This window comes from Aethalodelphis obliquidens, unplaced genomic scaffold, assembly GCF_003676395.1.
Source record: "Aethalodelphis obliquidens isolate GAN/ISIS:26980383/991018 unplaced genomic scaffold, ASM367639v1 scaffold1, whole genome shotgun sequence".
Taxonomy (NCBI): Eukaryota; Metazoa; Chordata; class Mammalia; order Artiodactyla; family Delphinidae; genus Aethalodelphis; species Aethalodelphis obliquidens.
In genome coordinates this window covers 38,705,474-38,732,714 of record NW_020837945.1, presented here as the reverse complement: position 1 = coordinate 38,732,714, position 27,241 = coordinate 38,705,474, and the positions used below count along the sequence as shown (strand labels likewise).

Sequence of the window (27,241 nt, the reverse complement as noted above, 5' to 3'; positions counted from 1 at the left end):
AATTCCTGGGAGATTACATGATTTGGTACTGAGCCAAGCATTAATCACAAGTTATTAAAAGCAAAAGCTTTTTTTGTACTGAAGCTACAAGTAGAAACCACTTATGACTGTCCCCAAAGTCCTATTCCTATGAATACACCAGGCAGTGTCCTGATTGTGGTGCTGTGGGAATGGATGACAATAGATGGAACAAGAAATGATTCCTCCTTTTTTTAAGAGTTAGCAAGAAGGAGGAAGAAGAATGTTCCTGGAAGAGGAAAGTATGCAGCTTAGGCATGAGAGGGGCTTTTGCAAGAAACTGAAAGTCCTTCTGTATCTCAATGGCCAGGAAAGGTGGTCTGGCTTGGTCAGTAGAGGTCATTCATGTGGGGTAGAAAATGCTCAGATAGGGAGTTGCGACTTGTGTCAGCCCAAGGGTGATGGTGAGATATTGATGGGTTTTGCTTAAATTTACATTTTATGAAGATGTCTCTAAATGCTGTGTGGAGAATGAGAGAAAAGAAATAAAATTGGAATCAGGAAAAAAAGTTAAGTGGCTACTGCACAAATAGCCAACAGCAAGGACAATTTTTCCTCTATATTATTATTTTGTTAAGAATTAGTCTAGGCCTATTTTATGAATATGATAAAATTAACCTGAAGATTTAACTCCAGGCAAATGTTAGGTAAAGTTTTAAGTCTCGATGAAGCACAGCATTCATCTTGCATCCCATGCTCTCTGTACATTGGATTATGGCATAGTGTCATGGTTTGGTTTCCTAACCGTGAGCTGAAGTGTCCCATGGCACCACAATGACCTCGCAAGAGCACTGTGGAATATTTTAAATTTGTCAGGGAGCCAGAGCAATATCTGTTGAACACCACATGAACTACTATCTGGTGACAGTTCAGGGTTTCAATATTAGTACCAAATTCTTTCCTATGGTGCCATTACTTTGTGAATCTGGGGTTTCAGTATTTGCCGTGATATAAAGCAAGTACCATGTAGATATCAATGTATAAGTCATATGCCGCTTCTTCTGGAATGTTATTTATTTTGACATTAAAAAATAAAGATATAAAGGAACTTTCTGGTTTTGTTTGTTTTTGTTTTGTTCTTTTTTTGCAAGATCATTCTCCTCCATCAATCTATCATTCACTATCTTCCTTTCTCAGAAGCGCAGTTATAAGAGAATTTGGATATGCCTTACCAGTCTTTTTTTTCTTCCAGTTTTACTGCGATATAATTGACAGGCAACACTATATAAGTTTAAAGTGTACTGAATAATAATTTGACTTATGTACATGATGAAATGAGACCAACAATAAGTTTAGTGAACATCTATTTCATACAGATATAACATTAAAGAAATAGAAAAAATATATAATTTTTCCTTGTGATAAGAATTCAGATTTACTCTCTTAACAAGTTTTATATATAATGTATAACAGTGTTAATTATATTTATCATGTTATACATCACATCCCTAGGACTTATTTATTTTACAACTGGAATTTTGTACTTTTTGACCATCTTCATCCTATTCTCCCTCCACCTCAACCCTGCCTCTGGTTACAACAAATCTGATCTTTTTCTATGAGTTTGATTCTTGCTAGAGCAAAGGACACATGGTGTCCATCTGGCTCACAGACTTATTTTATTTTGAATCCACAGACTCAAAATATATATGAAAGTGTATTTAACCATTAAAATCCTATATTGTAATATTATGGACTGCCTTTTTAAATCAGATAACCTGATAACAACTTGACTTATAGTTCTCCTGCATAGCAATAATCAGCAGAAAACACAGGGCTGCTCCCTTTTAAAGAAAGCTTTTCTCCTCACTCTGGCACAGTACATACTAATTTACTTTACCTGACTGATACTAGTAGTTTACTGGAGTTTGTCCCTAATTTAATGTGACAAAGAGTTTTAAATTAGGGATTCATTGTTTAAGTATGAAGTTTTAGTGTGTTTATGCCATGTATCTGTGAGTGATGCAGAGAGTGGAGGTATTTCTACAGCTATTAATACTAGTATTATTAATAGATAAGATGTTTTGAAATTATTACATATTAACAGGCATTATTCTAAACACCTTATATTTATTATCTCAGTATACTCACAGCAATATTATAGTCACAAAAATTCTACAAGGTAGTGTTCTCACTTTTTAATTACAGATGTGTCGAGAACTGTGAATGTTCTCAGATTTTATCCTGTTTGCAAGCTAACAAGTTAACCTGCCACAGCCTCATAGATGATGGCAGAAGACAGAAGACTCTTGGATTAGAGATAAAGGAATGTCTTGCCATTCAGCAGCTCACATGCACTGCAGTTTGCATTGATTTCCCTTCCACTCCAAGTGCCATGGCTACAATGAGGAGTGGACTAGCAGATGCTGCTGCACATAGTATGTTTTTATCAGCTGAGGTTAGAGATCCCTGGTCTTTTGTAATGGACTGCAAGAAGGCTGCCCCACATTTGTCATTTGCCCTGGGGGGAGACATCATCTTTACTGAGCTGGCCAATAAACCTGCAGTCTGCCAAGAGGGAGATACTGTCTCTATCTTCTAAAGCTGTTTGCTAAACAAACATTCTTTTTGTTTTTTGTTTTTTGTGTTTTTTCTGGTACACGGGCCTCTCACTGCTGTGGCCTGTCCTGTTGTGGAGCACAGGCTCCGGATGCGCAGGCTCAGAGGCCGTGGTTCACGGGCCCAGCCGTTCTGCGGCATGTGGGATCTTCCCGGACTGGGGCACGAACCCGCGTCCCCTGCATCGGCAGGCGGACTCTCAACCACTGCGCCACCAGGGAAGCCCTAAACAAACATTCTTTAAATGTAAGGATTGTCTTTTTATAGTGGTCTGAGATAGGAGAGATAAAGAAAGAATAATATATTGCTTTAAACCTTTTGTTTTCAAATAATATTTCAATTTTCTTACACTAAATGATAACATCATAAATTTGATGACAAATAATAACTAGAAACCTGCTGTAGGTAGCAGATGAAGGGAAGAACAAGGCACCTGTAAAATTTAATGGAAACCTAAACTCTGAGAATAAAATAATAAAACATTGAAACACAATTTTAAAACATCCCATATATGAACCAACTGGTAGTTTCTAAATCTTTCTGCTCCAGAGAGCTTTAAAAATCATAGTTTCTATAAGTCAACCTTAAATCTATGTATCAGAATATTTAGGGGTAGTATTAAAAATAAAGTTTAAGAAATTTAATTTTAGAAAGTTCCCCAGGGGAATCTGTTGTGTAGTCTTAAGAGAACCTGGAGATCATGCAGCTCTGAAGATGATCTCCAAGTAGGTGAGTGAGGTTGAATCAAGGTGACTTGTGTGTCACCTCCAGGAGGCACAGTGGAAGAATGATTGTACTAAAGAAAGCATAGAATTAATACAGCTCTCTACTCTGTGAAAATAGTGTGTTAACAAATAGTGCACTGTCAAAATGACATCAATGTAAGGGGATCTCAAAGAACAGACACTTCTATGTTAATTCAGAAGTGAAACAATGAGTAACATGAATTCTTGGGGACTCAAGCGTTTGCTCATTCAAAAGGTATAAGTTGTGGAAGCAGCTCACCAGGCAAATACAGGCTGATCAAATTTACCCCTTATGTTTATATATCTTCTTACTTTGTACCCATGCTCATGTGATTAATAACTAATTATCCCAGGTGCTTTGCCATTAATAAGAAAGTGTCCTGGATTGACCAGGTAATCCAAGGTCCATCAATATTTTAGATTCTTTCTTTCCTTCTTGGCTCATGCTGCCATCCACTCACAGCTGTTCCTAACGCACTGATAAATCTTCCAATTTTCTTGAACAATTTTTCTATCAAGTTCACAATTTACTTTTCCAACCTAAATCCTATAATGACCCTTGGAAATTCCAATACCCAACTGAAACAGACATTCATACATCTACAACTATATACCAATGGCTTGCAAACTCATAGCTCCAGACTTGTATATCCTAGTATTAAATATTAAATTCTAGTCTAACCGTTATTTCATTGCTTTAAAACCTTTCTCATCCTCATCTCATAGCAGCTGGGCAAACCATTCATATGGCCACACTCTGGATCACCTAGATGTTTTCCACCTCAGAATTTTTAATTCTAATATTCTTTATTTGCCAACAAACTCTTAACTTTCGAGATATTTATTATACTCTTTTCTTCTCTCTCTCTACTTCTCTTATTAAATTCATTTGTTTGTCCAGTCCATTATTCTACTTTTTATTAAGAACCATCACTCCTTAGAATCCTTGATCTTTGCTTTCACTACACTTGTCTAATCTCAATGCCTTTTCTTCTTCAAGCAAAGCAGGTATACACGCATTTAAAACATGGCCTATTCAGAAACCTGAAAATAATCAGAAAACATTGTAATTCTGAACTAATATAAGTTCATGGAATCCAATCTCAGTTGAAGACTGAATTTTCTGTTCATTATATACTTTCTACATGATCCCAAGCTTGGCTTTAACCAATTCTATATGCCCAATAAGTATTCTTAGCTCCAAATCTGTATAGTCAATCATCTATTCAATATTATGTCTCTACCTGGAGATATCAAATACACAACAAGCTCAATATGTTCAAAGAAAGTTCATAATTCTACTTCTACCACCAATATTTCTTATCTCAGTGAATAGCATCACCATCTATTAATTTTGTTAAGCTAGAAACTAGTATAAGTTTGGTAAGCTAGCTTGTGATATCCTGTTCTTTAGTCCATAGAACCAAAGAATTAGAAAAACTGTAGATTTATGTGTTAAATTATTCCACCTTTCTGTAAGTAGTTCTAACACCCTAGTCTAAACCATTATCATCTCTCACAAGAATTGTTTCAATAGCTCCTTAACCTTTCTCTCACCATCCTCTCTTGCCTATCTCTTATACATTTGTTCCCCTACAGCCAGAAATATACATTAAGTGCAAATCTGATTATAGTATTATTTTGCTTAAAACTAGTTAGGGTTTCCTTTTCCTTCCCTCTTTCCCTCCCTCCCTTCCTTCTCTATTTCTTTCTTCTTCAGTTACTCTTAGGATACTAGCTCAAATCATAAAAATAAGTTTAAGGTTCTGAAGGATCTAACCCAACTAACTACCACATACTTTCATACCGTTCTTTGGACAACCTGCATTCCAGTCTCAGTGGTGCCCTCTCTGGATTTTTGAATGGCCACCTTCCTTTTCACTTCAGGACTTGTATATTTGCTATTTCCTTTCCTGAAATGTTCTTCCTTCTCCTTAGCTCTTCGTTCCCCAACTTCACATTTTGCACAAATCCTTCATATCTAGCAAGTATCACTTCCTGAAGAAGATCCCCTATGATGACCTCTTGGAGCAAACCAGAGAATGCTGTACATCTTTTAAATAGCATTTATGAAGACATTGACAGAGAGTTCCCTGGTGGCCTAGTGGCTAGGATTCTGGGCTTTCACTGCCGTGGCCTGGGTTGAATCCCTGGTCGGGGAACTGAGATCCCACAAGCCGTGTAGCATGGCCAAAAGAAAAGAAAAGACATTGACTATCTACCTTGCTTTTTATTCTGTCCCCAAAGTTTACCATAGTGCCTGATAGAAGTAGATGATAATTATTCGTGGAAGGAATTAAGACATCTTTCCCAGAAATTACAATGTGTTCCTACCCAACCTCTTTTTTCATTTGTATAGCAACCATTTCAAAACTTCACTACTTTCTTAAAGATCCCTTCTGTGCAAATTTTTTATCTGTCTTGGAAAATTGTCTCTCCTACTTTATAGACAAAACACAGTCCATCAGGTAAGATCTCTCTTAATTTTCCACTTTCCCTGAACACACTTCCCATTGCTGGCAAACTGGTCTCTGCCCATTACTACTATCATCTTCTCTCCTCAGTCTCATTGTACAGAGTGTCTCCATGTGATCAAGGCTAATGCTTACAATAAAATATATTATATAGTGTATATTATATTATAAAATAATGTTAGATTATATATATATATATACATATATATATATATGTATATATATATATATATAAAATCATGTCGTTTTGAATATTTAGGGCTTTATTGTATCAGCTTTTCTTTTTTTTAACCCTATTTTCAACCTCTCTTTTTTTCCTGGCTCTCTTCTTACACCATTAAAAAGAAATGTTAAGTTTATATTATCCTTCAAAAATGTTAATTGACTTTACATTGCCTTCTATCTGCTTTGTATCACTCTTCTTTCTTCTCAGACAACACTCTTGAAATAATAGATTGCACTAACTTTCTCTACCTTTTACCTCCCATTTACTTCTCAAGTTCTATAATCTGACTTTTATGCAACCATTTCATTGAAACTGCTTTTTCTAAATTCATCAAACACTCCCAGTGTAAGTCAAATAAAAAGTATACTTTTCACAGGCTATCACACTTGGCCTCTCTGAGCCATTTGGTAATATGGACCTCTTCATAATTCCTAAGAATTTCCCACCCTGGACTCACAAGACATCATCTCACCACTCTGGCCACAACTTTGCATCTTTGCATTCCTCAACATAACCCTTAGATCCTTTTATTCTGTTTTGCTTTTTAAATTTCGGATTATAAACTTCAGCATTCTTCTCTTTTTAATTTACACATTTAATAGAATATAACTTTAATAAGAGTTATATTTAATCAAAGCCTTCATCTATAGAAAAGTCAGTCAAAAATCTGTATTTCTATCCCAGATGATTTATCCTATGTCCTAGTTATTAATTAAACTTCTTCACTTGGCTCTTGCAAAGGTATTTCAAACATTGCACATTTAAAATGTAACATATCACATTTCCCCCTAAAACACCTACCTCTTACATTCTTTACTCTGATAAAGTGTACTAAATATCCTGGAATCCAAGCTAAAATCCTGGGAGCCATTTTGGTATTTCCTACCCTTGAATGTAAAATCTTTTACCTAATCACTTACAAAATCTATCAATTTAAGCTGTCCCAAATCTCTTGACCTTTCCCTCCTCTCCATGCCTTTGGCTCTCACTCTTCTCCAAGTCCTCATCTTTAATTACCTGGATTTCTTGAGTGGTTTCCTGCCTTTTCTGTTTTCCTCAATCTCTTATCCCTCACACCCATCAGAGGCTTTCAAAAGCCTAATTTAAACTTTTTTCATTTTACTTGAATTATTTCTCATCACCTCCTGAATAAGCTCTAAAGTTTTAAGTGCGACCTACCAAATTTCTTATAATTTGACCCTTCCTAGCCATAGAATAAGTACTTATTGAATCAGTAAATGCATGGATGAATATTTGAAGATTTACCTTTCACCACTGCTTCTTTTTTATGTTTACTTCTAGCCAAACTGAATCTGTAATGCTCTCTTTATACACTGTTGCTTTGCTACTCTTCCTTTCATCTTTTACATATCCAAATCCTAGTTGTGTTTGAAGACACATATCTTGCAGATAAAAACATTGTTAAAGGAACTGGGGAAGTCTTATTCCTCAGGTTCCCAGAGAGGGTAAAATTGCACTTGCCAGAAATGTCATAAAAGTGTCAAAATTAGAAAATTAGCTGCAGAAATAGCAAAACCTAAGTTGTCATCCTGTTTATTTTATCACACTATGAAAACAGGAGTACTTTAAAACAGAAATGAAAAATGTACATGCCACATGCAAGAACTAAGCATGTATGCTTCTCCACCACCACTTCATAAGTATTTTAATTATGCTAACCCTGTCTATATCTGGTGGGATCACTCTGTTAAGAAGCTTCCTCTTAATATTCACTTCACCCTTCTCTCCTTTTAGGTTAGGTGGCCTTTCTCGTGAAAAGTAGATCTTGTATGCTACTTATCATTACGAAATGCTTATTGTAAAATAAAGGTTTACAAATATTTAAATAAAACAAATATTTAAAGAATGAATTGATGATAAATGATATATTTGTTTCTTTTAAGAGTCTGACCTCACTGGATTCACTGATATACTAGTTTTCCTACTGATCAAAATAAAGACCAGACCATGGAATTTGATTACTATTTTAAAAAGTACACGAAAAGCAAAAAAAAAAAAAAAAAACTAATGATGAATTGCTTAAGGAATGTGAAAACATCACCTTCACTCCATTTTACATTATTATATCACAACTGGAATATTACATAAATGACTTATATTAACCAAATACTATGGAAGTAAAAGTTCAATTGACTAAATTAAAAAAAATATCCCATTTTTTTAAAAAAGAAATGAATATATTTTATATGGAATTCTCTTAGAATATTAATGTTTTTCTTTTCCCAATTAAAAAATAATAATAATTGATTCCTGGCCAGTGGCAGTTTGAGAAAAGTTTTAAAAAAATAGAAAAGTGATGAGAAACATATACTTGCAGTATTTTACATCTAAACAGTTCCCACATTTATAATTATGACCCCCAGTTTATAGATTATGGATATATAGTCAAGAAGATGTTAAAGTTAATGATTCTAATAACAAAATTAAGTTGTAGTTATGCAAATAATACAATGAGCTTTCATTGGGGGTTCATTCTAAAGGCTTAAATTAATTCTTTACTCAGGTAATTATGTTTACGTTGTATTATCTTCTTGGTGTCTCATTGATCAAACTTAGGAAGTGACTCCCTCTAGTTTTTGAACAGCTAAACCTTCAGGTGAAATTTAAACAGAACACTTTCATTTTAAAGCCAAACTACACTGAGAGAAGAAAGTGACAGCCTTGACCTTGGATAGATTCCAGAGAGGTCTTTTATGGAAGGAAGATAAAAAAAATTATAGCTCCATGCTGAAAATAAGATGAGGGTTCCAGGAGAATGGGGTAAGGGAGAAAGTTATTAAAAGTAGTAGGAATGATCAACAAGTGTAAGGACAGGATTTTCAGTGGAAATCCTTTATCTTGTTTTAATATTTAGTTAATAAATTGCTAACACTAGATGTTTAGAAAAAGCCAGTAAAATAACTAATCCCAATAATGGTTTTTCAGATTTAAAAATGATATCCCCATCAGGTTGAGGTAGGAATGTATAGAAAATAACATATAAAATGTATCTGTTAAATTTTATGAAGAAGAATTTTATCTCAGAATATTTCAGAACAATAAGGTTTTAACCAGATCTAGTCTGTTATCCGTGTATTCCTGAAAGAATATTAACAACACTCCTACACATGTATAGGTGCTTCAACAAAAATATTTAGAGTTTACATGTTGTTTTTCTTGATTTGATTTTCTAAATTAACTGTTATACTATTTGGAAGGAAATACAATGTAGTGAATAGAATTACATGTTTGTAAATTTTAGTACTAATTTGTAAACTAGCTATGCGATCATCAGTAAAATGAAAAAGTGGAAACTTTTAACTTTAAAAGGCCCTTCCAGGTTGAATAGTCAGTGATTCTCAGTGGCGTTGTTTGAAAGAATATGAATTCTCAAATTTTGATTCCCCTTAATTCTGTTTTATGGTATTATAGATTTTTCAGATGAATAGGTCTTATAATATTTTAATATTTTAAAATCTCTTTCCTCCACTTCCTCTTCCTAAATCATGTAATTTGGACTACATATAAAATTAGAAACTGTCAATCAGTGTCTTACTTGTTTATAGGAAAATAATACCTATCATGGGTTATTGTGAAGAAAAAGATGATTCAAAAGAATATGGTTTTAGGCCTGGGTAGAGCATCAGATGGTTTATGGTCATAAATAAAACAAAACAAAACAAAAAATAAAACAGTATTTGCTATGAGCAAGACATTTTTTAAAGCAAATTAAGTTATAAATATATTTAATTTTAAAACTACATTATAAAGTTGATATTATTATTTTTGCACTTTTTAGATCAGGAAACAGAGGCACAGGGAGTTTAAGGAAGGTCACAAAGCTAATGCACGGAAAGGTGGAAAAAAGAGTCCAGATAATATAAGTCCAGAAGCCATGATCTTTACTATTTTTCTATAACCATTTTAATTGAATCAAAATGGATGTCAAATCCCAACAGAAAACAGTATCAGAAAGTTTGTTTAAGCTGTCGATTTTGGCTACAAAGTGGGTGATCAGGAGAGACCTGGACTCATTTGAAGAACGGTGAAAAAGGACCATATACATTAGTTTTATCGATATCACAGATGGAACTCAATATTTATTTTACCACCATAATGTGAGGTTGGAAACTTTACAAGCAGGATAATGTTCAGGTATGTAAAACTTTGTAAGAGAAAATACTGGAGGGAAATGAGTGTGCAAATGGAAGTGATGGGAGAAGAGATTGGCATATAGCTGGGAAACAGTGACCAAAAGGCCAAACATTGTGGTCAGAGTGTGACAATTCATTTTTAAACTTTTAGCTTTTCAGAACATTCAAACATACATGAATTGGAAGTGTAGAATTATGTTGAGGAAATTACTGACACTATTTCAAATGGCAAAAGGATTTTTATCTACAAGTTCTGATTAAAAAATACCACAAACTTGGGCTTCCCTGGTGGCGAAGTGGTTGAGAGTCCACCTGCCGATGCAGGGGACACAGGTTCGTGCCCTGGTCCGGGAGAATCCCACATGCCGCAGAGCGGCTAGGCCCGTGAGCCATGGCCGCTGAGCCTGCGCGTCCGGAGCCTGTGCTCCGCAATGGGAGAGGCCACAACAGTGAGAGGCCCACATACAGCAAAAAAAAAAAAAAAAAAAAAAAAAAAAAAAAAAAAAAACCCAGAAACTCTCTACTCCTTCCTGAAATTCTGGTAGAGGACCCAAAATTGAGAAACACCTTGGAATTCACATAGCCCACTGGGGCAAAAAGAAATGAATTTACTTGCCTGAGATAACATGTCCAGAGGCTAAATCAGGAGGACAGAAAAATATCCTGCTCCCAGCAATTACTTTCACTATCTCATGCTGAGTCCAGACTTGACGTATTTTGTTAACCTAGTGAAGCAATAACTATACATTTAAATTGTGTTGTGTACTATTTTTAGCTTTTGGTAAAGAACCATTTCATTTTAAAGTTACTGTAAAAATCCCACATTGATGGATTATCAAGGAAAAATCCTACATTGATATATTACCAAATTGAATAGAGAAATTAGAAGTACGAATATGAAGTAGTAAAATGAAATCTTAGAACTTCCTTCTCATTTGTATATTCTTTTCTTTCAACTTGGAATTAAGATGGAATATATCTGCATTTAACCTGTAGGACTAAGAGAAAAGTATATGAAGATTTGTTTTTTGTTCCCTAAAGCAGTATTTTGAGATACAGTGCTCAATTTCCAGCTAACTCTCAGAACTAGGGAATAGGATACCTAGAAATACCAGAAAAATTAGACTGTCATTCTTAGTCCTTTTAAAAACCTATTCTATATCCCACTCTGAACAAAACTTTCTGGACTGTTGGTGGTAAAATGCCAAGGAACACAAGCTGTAGCATAGGCAAACAAGTATAGTTCAGAGTGAAAACAAGCTGAATTGTATTTATTTTACGTGTTTCCACTCTACCAACTTAACTCACTTAATAATGTACACATACTTTAAGGACATCAAAGGCAGATATATAATATTATGTATTAAAGCCTGTGATTGTTCTTTCTAAAATCTTCTCTCAAGAAAATGATTTTCTATTCTGAAAATCTATTATCTCAGGACCGAAAATTATTTGTCTATGTGACACTAAAATACCTTAAATAGTAAGTTAATAAGACATATCTGTATCAGTATATTATTAATGTATGGCTAGCTCATTTTTAGAGCTTTTTCCCCCTGCAACTAACATTTTCAAGGCACTTAATTCAAATAAAAGAAATAGATTGTATCCATACAAGTAGATTCGGAAATATTTCAAATGAGGAATCTCTCACTACTCAATGAATTAGATGGGTATTCTTCACACCAAGATTCTAAATGATTTTCTCTTGTGAAGTAGGTTATTTAAATGATACAAATATATATATATATATATATATATATATATATTTCTCTGTGTCTAATAACAAAGCCAGCCCTATCAAGCTTCATCATCTGCCCTCTACTGTCTAGAGCGCTTGTCTCTTTCTAAGTTTAGCCTGGAAGGAAAATTACATATTAAAGTACCACTCTTTGCAAACTGCCCCTTTTCTGGCTCCAGTTCTTCTGACTAGGATAACCCTACTTACTGCGTTTGGCCCTTCAGGCCTGGTGCTGGTAAGAGCATCTTGCTAGTATGAGTTCAATTGTGCTTCTCCCTTATTAGTTTCCCAAACTCTGCCTATATTTCTGTGAAAGTGTCCTCATTAAAAACTCTTTAGCTACACCCTTTTGAGACTGCAATCAGTTCCTACTGATATCCTGAGTCACACACTATCTAAATGAGTAAAAACTAATAAACTTATAATCAATATTTAGGAAACATGACTTCAAGAAAAAAGAAAAAAATGCATTAAGACCATAGTAATTTACCCAGTTTAACAGACTACCCTAGAAGAGCACTATACTTCTTTATTATGAAACTTGGGTTTTAGACATCAAAAATGGTTCAAATGCTTTTGAAAGAAATGTTTCTCAGTGAATCTAATGCAATTCTTCATGTTAGTTCAAAGTCGCTTCCTCCTTTCCTACTTAAACTTTCATTGATCAGCATTCTTTGCTTACTAATGGGTTACATAAAAGGCCTCTAGGAATGTTTGAGTTCATCTCTTTTTTCTAAAGTGAAAAATAACTGGTCTTAAATTAGGTATTCCCTTTATTATACTGAACACTTTGAACAGTATTCCCTTTACACTAATGTAATTCTTTAAACAATATTGGTGAAGAAAGTTTAATTTCTGTTCTTACTCACCTGTTAGAATTTATAGTAACTTTATTGACTCTATTTTATTGACTCTTTTTTAACACAATGAACGCAGGTTTTTATCTGTGAAACTGCTGCATATCATTGGTCTTGACAGGTTTTCTGGCAAGAGTTTAAACCTGTGCATCTACTGGGACAATTGCTTTTTCTTCGTCATTTTTCTTAATAATTTTATAAAGACACTTCTTTAATTAAGAGTCAGCGTTATCACAGCTTCAGCATAAGCAATTCTGATACAAAATCGTATAAATATTATGTATGTATTTGAGAAGCCATTTGGAAAAATCTGTCTCCTTGCCCTGCAATCACCTTACAGACACTTTGCATCAAGTACATTTTAATTTTCTGGCCACAACTTAATTTAAATGAGTACAGCAAACTAATGGGAGATTATTTGAAATCTAGAGAAATAAACTACTGTATTATTGAAGCAAGAGATGTTTTAAAATATAAAAATTATCCCAGTACTTACTGCAAGTCCATGAACTTATATTTAATAGATTGTATTAGACCCTTCTCAGAAGTCACGCTTTGTGGCATTTGCTCTTATTTACTGTCCTGGCAGAAAGTTCCGGCTGAAGTCAAGGTCACCTTCTATCCCAAAGTTGGTATAATTAGTATCAATTCAGTGTTTCGACAAGCTTCCACAGGAGGTTATTAACTGTGTTTCATGTGGAGTGTCAAAGAAGCAAGGGCAGTGCTGGCAATCTTTTCAGCTTCAAAGGCACAGCACATAAATTTAATTCATTGGTTAGTAAGAAAGATACAACCAGTTTATTAATGATTTTTAAAATAATTTCAGAGGTGTTCTGGAAATACATTTATTCATATATGTAGGCCAAGGTTTTAAAATATAAAACAGATTATCCTCCTAATAATAAGTAACTCATTTATTCTTAATATTTTATAAGCGATTTGCTTTCTGGAATATAATAATTACAGAAATTTAAAAATTAATATTTATATGTGTATGCATATTATATAAAAATGAATTCAAGGAAATGGCACATAGTCTACTAGGGAACATTTTCTTTTCTTTCTTAGAGGTTGTTTTGCAGGAAATGTATATATTATTAGATTATATTAAATCTAGAATTATTATCATAAAATCAATTAAGACACTCACATTTACACAAATAGAAACAATATTAGTAGAACTGTTTACTTAAAAGAAATATAAACTAATGGAACAAGATTTCTGTTTAAATTTATCTAAGCCAAAGAAATAAATAAGCTTAAAATGAAACTCTTAAAAATGTTTGATGTTTTAAATTGCACAAGCCACAAGAATGCCCTTAGAAAATAGAATAGAGCATAAATGTTCTGCTTCCCTTAATAGGTGGTATGGGAAAGAAAATATGAATAACGATTTTCTTCAAATATTTCCTAAATGCCATAAAGAAATAAGTAAATATTTAAAGATTTTTAAACTTTACCAGAATTCACCTTCATACAAGTCAGAGGCAAACACTCCACTTGGTTTCAGAAATGGTTATACATAACAAGTGATTCTTATTCCAAATAAGATCTACTAGAATAGAAAGAATAACTTTAGCACCCTATGCTATCTTGGAATAACCTAATCTGAAACATTGCCATTATTCCAACGTGTGGGTCTATAGCTGAGTAAGAGACCAGGACCCCCAGTCAGTACTCCCACCCATGTCTGGCCTGTAGCCACTCCCTTCAGCATTAATAATATGGTACTTTTAGCAAGGTTGAGAGGGAGCATACATCATGCTTATTCTTTCCAAGTGAGAAGCATTTTTAATATCCTGTTTCCATTATGAACTATGTTTCATGTATTTAATTTTGAAACAGAGTCAACTTTATATAGTAATTATGGTTTTTAAAAAGACTAGTGGAAATTTAGCTATACTCACAGCTTAAATGCAGAAACCTATCTTTTTGCAGATAAGCAGCTCCCTCTATAGGGATCATCTGGAGACTGAAATATTACTTAATTTTTGTCAAGTGAAAAAAAGCCCAACATATTGACACTTAATTTTTAAAAGCTCACAGCACCATGCAAATTGTGTTTTATTACCATCAATAAGATCAGAAACATTTTTAATAGCTAAACACTCATAATACAAGCTCATAAACAACTTCTTGATTTGCACACTTTGGGATTTAACTCTGTCAAGATGATATATTTTACCATTGCAAATGCTCTATTTGAATGCATTTATTATGACTAACTCGGAGCTATAATGATTTTACTCCATTCATTCTTTCTCAGTGCTGGTGTTTTCTTTTATTCTGATAAACGTTTCTTTATCTCTATGTATTCTATTTTTTAAGTATCTGTGCCAAAAAGGGGAGGAGGGCACACATTAATGAACCCAAATAAAAATAAAATATAGACTAGATTTTCTTTGACATAAAGGAAATAGAGATTAGAAGCACGGGTCAGATCATTATTGCTTTTTAACCTGATTTAATTAAATAGATGTTTCAGACAGTGATTTGATGTGCTCATGTATGCATTTTGTGTTTAAGTTAGCATATTGTATTTTGAAGCCAGAGAAATGAAACAACAATTGAAGTAAAGGAATCTGCATACAAAAATACTATTTCATAAACAACATTGTAGGCAACTGCAGTTCATTAAAAATGCCCACATTAAATATGAGTAGAATGTTACAATTAATCTCATTTTCTCTATACTGGCACAAAGTAAATACTTCGGCAATTTATTTTCATTTGATATAGCTTAACTTTGTGTATATGATTTTTTTCTACAATTCACTAAGATTGCTTCAAGGAATCTTTAGAGAAGGAAGATCTTTCAAACAGTAATATTTTGGGATTATACTTAATGATCAACCATGTCCCTAAATTCATATACATTTAAATAGTTAAATTTTATGATTCACATGATTTTAAAATTACAGTGGGCCTTTAATTCTAGACTGGATCTATACTTATTGTAGATGTATGCTAAAATTCATTCTATTCTACATGAATAATTTAAAATATTTTACTTAATATTACATTTTTAGACATAATAACTAAATTAATGTGTAATTTAATTGTGAAGAATTGACATTAAGTTTGTGCTTGACATTAAACTTTTGATTGCAGAAGCATGCATTTCAAAAAGACATCCACCTTAAATAAACATATTGCCAGCTGTAGCAAAACAACCAGGTAAGAAACTAGGCTGCCCCACCCGTGAAGTTCTTTTTGTCAGAAAGTCCTGGGTAACCTAGATAACTGATTACCTTGGGTAACCTGGTTTCTCCCTTCCTGTGCTCTAATTCCCATTCTTATGCTTTAAATTAACCAATAAAGGGTGAACCCACAAAACTCTAGACACCCCACCTTTGAACCCTAATAAAGGCAGAGCCCAGGTCTGTGCGCTCTCTTTCTCTTTTCACCAGTGACCTCACTATGTGGCCCTCCAGAATCTCTGAGTAATAATTTTGTTCCTCAAAGTTCCCTAGTGGTTTCTTACTGAAGTACAGCCTGTGATCATATTAAGAACAAGGGCTGGTCCAACCTCAACATTTGGCCCTGGTGGAGGAAATGTCTGTGAGGGCTCCTAAAAGCAATAGGAGCTGAGGCAAGTGCCTCAAGCATTCCTAGCAAAAAGCATCACTATCAATAGGCTGGGACCAACACAACAGTACCCATCTCTAAATTTTGAGATTGGTCATTATTATTCTGGTTGTAGATAATTTGATAATGGTTGATTTCTTAAATTTAAAAAAATATGTCTTTTTGTTTTGCAGTGCCATTGTGAAATAAGATACCTTTGCAATTACCTCATTATAGTTAATAAATTGGTTCATATTACTAGAAAAATGGTATGATTTTATTAACAAAAAATTATTTCACCATTTTAAAGTCTGATGTAAAACTAAATCAATACTTGAATCAATAATTCATTTGGATTTTTACATGGATTGTACAAACATTTTCATCATCACTTTTAGGATTTATTTTTCCCTATCTGATATACTGAAATGCATGAAGTATTTGAACAGACCCTTAGTATTAGGACAGGGAGTATATCAGATATTTCACATCTTCTCTCCACATATGTCATTTCATTTCTATACTTGTAGTGCAATTACAGTCTTACAGAGGCAGAGACAGGTAATAATTAGGCATTTAGGAGTTTTTCTGTGTTGGTAAGTACAAAAGATTCAGTTGTGAATTCTAATTTTAAAAATCATGATAAAGACATAATCACTGATATATCTCACTGTGTCTCATATATGTTTCTTGACTTTTCAATACCTTTATATCATGATCTGTAAATGAGGGTGCTTGCTGTTAAAGATTCTTAGATTATGAGCTAGTTTATAATAAAATTAAAATTATACAGTATGATAAAAAATTTTAAAAAATGCTTTCAAATTAACGATACCATGCAAAAATAATATTAATACTAGAAATCATATCAGGTCATTTGGAAGCATTTTATAAATTATCATATTTAACTTATTAAAGTTTATCTCATTAAAAATTTATTACAGTGACCTAAAAAAACCCCAAATTTATAAAAGAGTATATATAGATATAGATATATAGATATAGATATACAGATATATATCTTTTGAATTAGTTGATAGGATTAATCAGGTCACTAGTCTTAAAAAGTTGCAATTTCTATAAGCAGAAAATTAAAATGTGTTGTAGCAGTGATGCTTTGTAATGCAAATATTTAAGAGATCTATAAAATGTTCAGGTTTTAGGTATATGATAAATAAATAAGAATCCTATAAAATTCATAGAAAATTTATAAATTGTTGTTATAGTCAAGGATAGATAAGTAAGTTCCATATGCTCTAGTGCCATTTTAATATTTAATTTTTTTCACATAATCAATTAAAAATAGGTTTGAAATTAAAATGTAATCAGTGCACTAACACCAAAGAATTTTGCATTAAAACTAGAATTACTATAGGAAAAATATACCATTTCAGATGCAGCTACATGTGAACACATTTGTTTTACTTAAAAGAACTAAGCAATCATTGTCATACATTGAGTGCTGATTATGTTGCCAGAACTCTAGACATTATCCAATCCTCAAGGCAATCTGAGAATTAAGTGTTTCTCATTTTTCTGACAAAATTGCTGATGCTAAATTTGGTTCATCGTCTAAGACCAAAGACTTTGTAAATAGAAGAACTGAAACTCACACCTAAAGATATTTCTCAGGCTCACTTATTCTCTGTCTTTCCCATGACTGTTCAAGTTTGCTCCCTTCTCTGTGTTATAGCACCCTTTTTTGTAACAAGGTACTGCTAATTGCCCGCTTTTCTTCCATATGGTTGAAGCTCCTCTTCCTGCACACAAGGATGCATTTCATGTACAAATTGAAGAGATGTGCAAATTCTCAAGGTTATGACTAACAATTGGAGTAGCTTCTTTTGGTCTATTTTATCTTGATTTTTAATATAGCAACAGCTATGTTTCTTTATTTTTAATTGGATGTTTACCATATCTTAGGATAGAAATCTCAGCAATGGCAGGGGTGGTGAAAGAGTGTAAATGGAGATATGAACAGTGATTCATTTGTGGTCATTTATTAAATAAGTATGTATATAGTGAGATAAATGTTATAGTTTATGAAATTTGAAGAAATGCCATTTAAACCTAATAAAATTAAATATAGTTAGCTTAGTAATTTAGATTACTGAATGAGAGAAAGAGATGAAGAAAGTAAACAAAAAAAATTGGCAAGCTGAAAATATTTAGTTCCTAGCTTTCCTTAGGCAACATATTCTTATTATATCTTTTAAACTATAATTTGGAAACATCTTTCACTAATTTATAGATAAATGAATTCCACTTAAAATATAACTGCACCTGAAACCTCTAATTTAACAGGTAATGCACAGCTAAGTGAATATCATATAAATTAAAAGGAATATAGTACAAAAATCATAAAATATTTATTTATTGACTGAATCCCCACCTCCATCAAATATGGACTAGAACATTAGTCATGCAGGTGAGCTTGATGACCTCCTTCAATTCCCAGTTGTTCGTTGAAGATAGGAGGGAAAAATAGACATTACACTAACATTCAATGTTGGTGCTACTATTTTTTCTGTATAAAGCAGATGCTATGAATTGCCTAACTCATAAAATACGTTTTCTTTTCACATATCTTGGTGCCATTTGAAAAATAATATCTTGCAACTATTAAGTATAAAAAGAGGGAATGGGGGTATGTGTGTGTGTGTGTGTGTGTGTGTCTTCTTTGAGGTTTATTTATTTGTGTGCTCCTTTGAAGGAAAAATAAATTTTTTCAGCACTTTTGAATTCCATGGTGTAAAGTTCACAAAACATCTTAGGAAATCTTTAAAAAATGAATTTCCTTGAAAAAGTAGAAAATTGATTTCTTTTTAGCAGGCTGGTTAAAATGGAACAGATAAGAGTCACTTAAGATGCATGTAAACAAATATAAAAGATTTGTTCAACACTTCACTTTGAAATAAAATATTTTCTATTATTTTAGCCTAATATATATATATATATATATATATATATATATATACACTCACAAAGAATATGAATACTTTTCATTAATTAAGTATAGACACTGATTATTTGGGGGAAATGCATCAATTTAATTGTTAGTGATTTCAGATACAATATGTTTAATCCCCATAATTTTAGGACCTGGCATAGTGCCATTTATATAAACAGCAGGTACTTGATAAATATTTATTGAAGAAGAAATGAACTAGGCTTTTTTTGTTATAATTAGGTCTTTTAAAAAAAGTTAAGTCAATATATATCTCTCTCCTTTTCCAACAAAGTGATTTGTTTGTACAGTCAGAACTTAATATCATAGAGATTTTGTTGGTAAGCAGTAAATTGCATTTCATTTGAATTACTGTTTGTAAAAAAATCTTTAGAAAAACAATAAAAGCAAAGTAGAACTTTAGATATTTATATTTCATATAACATCATAAAGTATTTTTTAACTTTTTCTTCATTTTTATTATTTTTCTACTCATTTTTATATAAGTTGTTATAAGAATGATCTTTAATCTCTTCTACTTATAGATTTAGCTCAAATACAGTTTTTTTAGTAATATTAGGTATTTTGAGAAATTCTTAATGTTACTATCATCAAGCTTTAGCTATCAATCTTGTACACTGTATAACAGAATTGACCAAATTATTAAAAATTAACAATTATAAGATACTAAAATATTTTTCTGGAACAAGAGAAAAAGTAATATAGTAACTATAAAGTAAAAGCTAGCAGCAACTCAATATAATATTGAGAATTACTAGAAATTCTACGAAACACAAACAGTCTAACTGAACAGTCTTTACAAGTGAAGGAAAATAATGTTAAGTCTATCCTTGACAAAACTTTAGATATATATTATTGTAAAGTCCTCATGATTTCAAATTACATTGTTACATTTAACACATATTAGGACAGCCAACGTGACATAAAACATGTATAAGAATAAATGACAGACTTAAATAGGACAAATTGTCTCTGAACATTGCTTATGCAGAAATAAAGTTTAAAATGTGTATTTCTCTAATGTGCTCAAACAACTTTTTATTTTTTCATCATCTACTAACTACTTAAAGACTACTCAGAAATGCTTTTTTATATTTCTGAACCATGACATAATAATTATTTTTGCCCTTAAGGATTACTTCAATATCTTTTAGGTTGCTCTGTTTGAGACAAACATACTTATTAGTAAACGGATGCCAGAAATTACTCATGGAGCCAACCATCAATTCCTGTCATCCTGGACAAGTCTAGAACATTTGCGTTCAGAACATTCTGTTAGTAGAATAAGTAGCTCCACTCAGCAAATCACTTCAGGCTGACATATTGAATATTTACCTAAAAGTTCTATGTGGCAAATAGTTTATAATGACCCCTGGATTATGCCAATTTTACAACAAATTCAATGCAGGCATTTTAATCTAGTTGCAGAGGAATAACAAATCAGTAACATTAAACTAAGGTCTTAAAAAAGCAAACACTACCTCTGCATTTTTGAACATCTTATTTCTTTGCATTTATAGGGTAAGAAAAAAAAAAGTGTCCCATGTTCACATTTTAAACTCTCAATGTTGCAGAGCTCCATATATTCTCAACCTATATTCTGAAACATTTTCATAAGAGTCATAATTGACACTAAGAAAAATTAAAATGTACCATCTTGTCTCATATTTTATTCCAACAACCTTAACTGATAGTAACTGAGGTGACTTAATTACTTCTTAGAAGTAAGTAAAATTGGATCTCTATTCCTCTACCCTTTATAAAACCTTTAAAAGCTCTATTTAATGTGTTTCCCAGGCCATAACAAAGAAGCATACTGTACCTCGTATGTTGCTGGATGTTGCAGATGTGGTTTGGCTGGCTGTTATGGCTACAGTGGTTGTGACTGTTGCAGTGGTAAGGGAGGGGATGATAGTAGTGGGAAGCAAAGTGTTGGGAACATCTGGTGAGTGGAAAAAAAAATATAAAACAAAATCATATCATGCAAACAAAAGAGAAACACAAATGATTCAAATTACAAATACATATATCTTATTTGGGTTGAACTTTTAACAGGCTTAAACAGATTATCAGGTACAAAGCTGGCGGTACCACGCAGTTCTTGTCATTTTGTTTTTCATTGATTTTTAATGCTCCTACACAAAGCAAAAACTTGGAGCAATGTTTGACTATAAGCAGATTGCCTGCAATATTTAGAGTAAAACTTAAAATGACAAGAATTCATTCGTTTGCTGAGTCGTTTAAGAAGTTTGACATGCAGTAGCAAAATACAGAGGTAAAACAGAAACTGACATGCTTTGTCAAAGAAGTAAACAAAGAAACAACACAACAGAAAATAAACACAAATAACACCACCATATAAGATTAAAGAAATGTTAACGATGGATGAATATATGCATGTTAAATACTCTGATTTTTTTTTAGGCAAACAATGATAGGAAATAGGATGAAAGCAATCTTTAGATACAAACAAAAAAGAAGCCAACTGTTACTATTATTATTACCATTATTTTGCTTTTCCTTTTCTCACAAACGGTGTTAATGTACAGTTTAGAATCTTATAATTCTTACCCTGATTAGCTGGTAACGCCTTCTAACAATTTTGCAGTACCTAGGAGTCTTTAACAAGTATTGGGTCAACTAGCATGGAACTCAATATTCTGAACTGTTTATGACTTATTTTATTTGGCATACCTAGGAGAAGTTATTGAACATATATCTGAACCATAACATTCAACCTCTAGTCCATAATCAGTCAAAGTTGGCAAAAGTTGACAGTAGATTCAAATACAGAGAACATAAAAAAGAGAAAAATTAGCTTAGAGTTTAACACCAACATCTTCCTTTTACTCAAAAGCAGCTAAAACTTTGAAAAGCAGCATAGAGAACACTGAAACAATATAGCCAGTGTCAAGCAATGAGAACTTCAGTAAGATCCTCAGAGAGTCAAATCTTGTCTCAAGTGGATAGGCATAAAATTTACACAGTGAGGAAATTAGAAACAGTTCACAAATTACCTGTAATTACTGTGCTGGGGTTTGATTTCACATGTTTGCTACACAGCTCCTATATATTCAGAGTGTTTGACAGATTATTTTGCTATTAAAAAGCTTCCTGTCATTCTCTCAGTTAAAGTCTCTGAGTCACACCAAATTTTTTCTAGTTCCTTACTTCTGATAAACAGCCCTACTCAATCCTCAGACTTTAACCTGCTGAATTCTCTATGCTGGAGACATCAGAAAACAGCATGAGATCACTCTCTTATCTTTGGTATTTATGTTTACACCTGTTTCCTGGCCAGTCACATTAAGAAAACAACCTTCTGAAAACCCAATTGTGCTACATTAATCACTAGAGAAAACGGGTATTGTCTGGAGTGCGATTACCATGATCATAAAGTAGAACTGACTTCAACAACATTAAAAATGAATAAATATTATGTATATGTGCACATATGCTTCTTGTTTACTAATTTCTATAATAACTTCTTATTTTCTTTGTAAGCTTTCCTAAATAGTTTAGGCAGACTGGAGGTAAATGAAAGACATTTTCTAAATTTAAAAAAAGTAATTTTAATTTTCACGCATTTCCAAAATAGAAAATAATACATTCTTTGTTAGCAAAATCATTTGCTCATTAGGATCTCAAAATATATGTATTTCATTAGTGCAAAGGGAAATATCTTCCGGGGCTAACAAATATAAGAATATACAATGATATTAGTCCTTTAAAACTCCATGGAAAGAACCCAAGATTACCAAACCTATCACTGATTATAAAATATTACATTATTTGCTATCAGAAAATGGGTTAGAATAAAATTTCATTATATCTGAAAAGCCCCATATTGTTTGGATTTTTTTCCTTACTTCATATCAACAAAGATGGGTAATAATTAACTCTGATTTGTTTTGGAGATAGTCTATATATTTTCATGAGCATTCTTATATATACCAACAATATCCTATTTCCCATATGAAGATGCATGATATATAGGGTTTTGCCCACCAGGCTAATATTCAAAAAACATTTAAAAAATGGGTAGTTTTAATAATTGTTAATCCACTTTAAGAGAACTGTCCTAGAGTCTTCTACAGGGTCCAGATAGATGAGATAACACCACTAACCATTATTGACTCATAGTCTGGCTCCTGCTTATCTGCTCATCATTCTCATCTTCTCCCCTTGACTTCATATGTACCTAAAAACAAACTGGCTAAAAGCAATTTGATGGAAAGAGCCTTGGCCGATACGACAATTGGGTCAAGAAAATGACCTGTCAAATAAGAAATGTCTCCCAGTCACTGTTACATATTTTTAATCACTAGTAACATTATTTCATCCTACATGTTCTGAAACATTCTAAACACTTTCATTTTTGCAAAAATTTTGAGGGTTTCATCATTCTGTTCTTTCTTTTTATCACACATTCATGTCCATCCAATTATTTCAACTCTATTGTGAAATAACAAAAGTTGAAATAATCTTAACATTCAATACCAGGAGATTAATCAGAATCAACTACAACTCAGCAATGTAAGATTAGTTAGAATTAGTTGTGATTCTCAGAAAGGCCAAGGAAATTGTGTGATATTTCTCTTACCTAAACTTTCTATTGTTCTGATTTTATTGTTGTCAGTCTCCCCACTTGGCAATTAATCTTTGAATAGGACTCTGCCTACTTTATTGTTGGTACCCTAGCACAATTTAGAAGGTCAACAAAAGTTTACTAAATGAATTTGTTCATAGCATTATAAAAATAAAACATATTTTAGGGGATCTAGAAAAGTTCACTTTTTTGACAGGTCAACTAGTCAATATAGAACTAAAATATTTCATTACTTCTGCTCAAAAAAAAATTCTTCTCTGTGTTTAATACATACAGACAATTTTTATTTTCTGAAGGATACATTTTCAACATTATAACCTACAAATTCTTTCTTCAATAAACTTCCTTGCTAACAAAATGAATCTTTGCCTACATATCCTGCAACTTTGAAAGCTGTGTGAGCCTGACCTGAGATTCATGTATTCCACACCACCTTATGAACTCTCTCCAGTTTCAACAGATTTGAGACTTTCCAAGAAAGGGTGTAAGACGACGAGGGCTCACTAAGTAACTCTCATTGTGATCAGTGGTGAATGATCTCAACAAATTTATGAGTTGTCTATTATTATCCCCACTTAATGGATGAAAGAACTTTGAGATAGAGTTTCCTCATCTTGAAAATTACACACATATGTATAAATATGTTATATTATAGAAAAAATTTTCTTAAACCTAAGTATAATGCAAAGAGAAATTTCTCTAACACTCCCATCTCAAGATCATTTATTTTATCTGTATGAGTGTAACTCTTCTTTTTTTTTTTTTTTTTGCCATACGCGGCCTCTCACTGTTGTGGCCTCTCCCGTTGCGGAGCACAGGCTCCAGACGCGCGGGCTCAGCGGCCATGGCTCACGGGCCCAGCCGCTCCGCGGCATGTGGGATCTTCCCGGACCGGGACACGAACCCGTGTCCCATGCATCGGCAGGCGGACTCTCAACCACTGCGCCACCAGGGAAGCCCTGATTGTAACTCTTGTCAAGGCAGAAATTAATAAAATTCTGAGCTGTCTTCCTAAGTCCAAATACCCAACTCTCTTGTTTTTATCCTACAAATGAGTGGCAACATTTGGAAACATTCAGCAATTATTTTAAAGGTCCTGGTTTGATGCATTCCCTTTTGCCTTTTATTTAAACATTGATTATGAGAATGAAGCTACATTTTCATAAGGAAATACGAAATTGAAAACATGAGTAATAATAATTTGCCTTAGTTTTAAGGTATCTAGAATTCTGTACCTTCTAAAAACCACTATGTTGTTACTACAAAGAATACTCAATCAAATATAGTACAGGATAGAAAATGCAGGTCATTTTGTCCCCAAGACACATCCATTTTTGTGTCTCCAAAGAATAAAAATACATTGATTCATATGCAGAAGAATTACAAACATGTGCACACACATAATAAAAGTAAGTTACTCCTGGTTCAACATTAATTTACTAATTCTGTTTATAAAGCCACATAATCTGCAATCATATTAATAAGTAATTTGCTGAATATGAATTAAATTTAGAAGATTTTAATATATGTCTTACATGTTTACATCCTATGATTTAAATGGACACTAAGATAGCTATAAATAAAAAATAGAAAAATTAATGGTATGCAATTTATGAATATTAAAATTCAGGAATGATAACTGTCTAACAGACAGGTTAGTCAATTAACTACATGATATTTCATCTCTGTTTTCTACAATACAAAGATGGGCTCAAATTTTTATTGTCATTTTCCTTGGAGAGCATGTTAATTTAATCAAATACTGCTGAATTTGCCTGGAAAAAAAAATGGTTAAAATAAGAAGTTCATCATTTACAATTTACAAAAGAAATTTACTGTATTATATATTTTCTAGATGTTAAAGTATAAATAATGAAGTTAGTAATTGATAAAATATCTAGTGCATAAAAAAAGGTATCTTGAGGAGTGCACAAAGTGAAAATAACTAGATTTTATTTTTCAATTTTAGTTTAGATCTGATCAGATAAATTAACAAATACAGATAAACTATTCAGATATAATTTAAATCCAAACAAGAGAAATTTCAATAAAGTTCTTCAAAATCAGAAATAAAAGCATATTCTAGTTAATAATAAATTTGTTTGAATATGACATAAAAATATTTTCAAATTGTTAAAAATTTTTGTCACAATATGTACAAATGTGTAACACCAGATTCTCTGAAATTGTGATTATGTGTTTAAAATCTTTGCCTAGCACATTAAATCTTAGGGAACTACTTATTTACTATATACTAAAATGGATAAATCTTGCTAAATAGCTTCATGATTTAAGTAAGATATTAAAATTAATTCATAGCGGTCTATGACTCACTATCTAAAACTTTATAGTTTTAGTGAAAACTATAGTAACCATAGTAAAATCAGAGATGTCCTTTAAAGGAAAAATTTGAGCATTTTTATTGATAGGAAACTGAGAAAAATAAAGGTCCCAGGCATGAAAATATTTGCTTATAGTTTTACCTACACATAAGATGTGAATTAAAATAAATTACAGTTTTCATTTTGTTTGTAACATATATAAAGTGCTGTTCTGACATAAAAGGAAAATTCAGGAGTACTTCAATAATATCAGACAGAACCCCAAATCTAGTCAATTGCACAATTGCATATTAGTGCAGACAAAGTCTAAGTAGGCTGCAAAAGTTACTCATGTGAGTGAACGTTGGGTTACAAATAAATGCAGTGTAAATACTGTGCGTTACTTCTGTAAGAACCTATTCATTTGCAGAAACACAATTTTAGCTCACACAACAAAGCTGTTGAGTCAGGAAACTAAAATTTTTGTGTCCGGAGACCATGGCTAAACTTTGCTATGATAAAGTCATCAGTCCACCATGTCCCTGCTTAACCTACATGACTCTGATGTGAACTCCAAACTGCACCCACCATTGTCTTCAGATACCTCAATGTTAAGGTTTTCTGGAACAACAGGGGCTAGAGGTCTTCAGAGCATATATATGCCTGGCTTCTTTTCTTTATTTCTTATAGTATCAAGTTAACATAAACAGAAAAGCAAAGCCTGGAGCACAAGGCATCTTCCCTGACATAAGTGCTTTCCCCAAGTTCTAGACTCAGCTCCTTCTGTTCTCTTTGCTGCCATGTTCTCAGAGCCAAATCCTGTTTCACAACATTAGTTTTCTCTTTCTTGTCTATCTTTCAAGTCCAGTTTAAATATGATCTCATTTGTAAAGCATCCCCCAATTCTGTAGAGTTAATACCTTCCCTCAGTGTGCTTTCAAGTACTTTGCACACACCTCTACACATGTTTATTATACATTATATGACCATGACATGTATGT

General features: G+C 32.7%; 1 protein-coding gene across 1 annotated transcript in view; it reads right to left on the bottom strand.

Moving 5' to 3' along the window:
* Positions 1-27,241, bottom strand: part of CADM2 (cell adhesion molecule 2) — a 166,736-nt gene that overhangs the window by 40,255 nt on the left and 99,240 nt on the right. Inside the window, exon 6 of the mRNA XM_027102693.1 lies at positions 21,133-21,252. Coding sequence (XP_026958494.1) covers positions 21,133-21,252 — 120 coding nt within the window. The remainder of the gene's footprint in view (positions 1-21,132; positions 21,253-27,241) is intronic.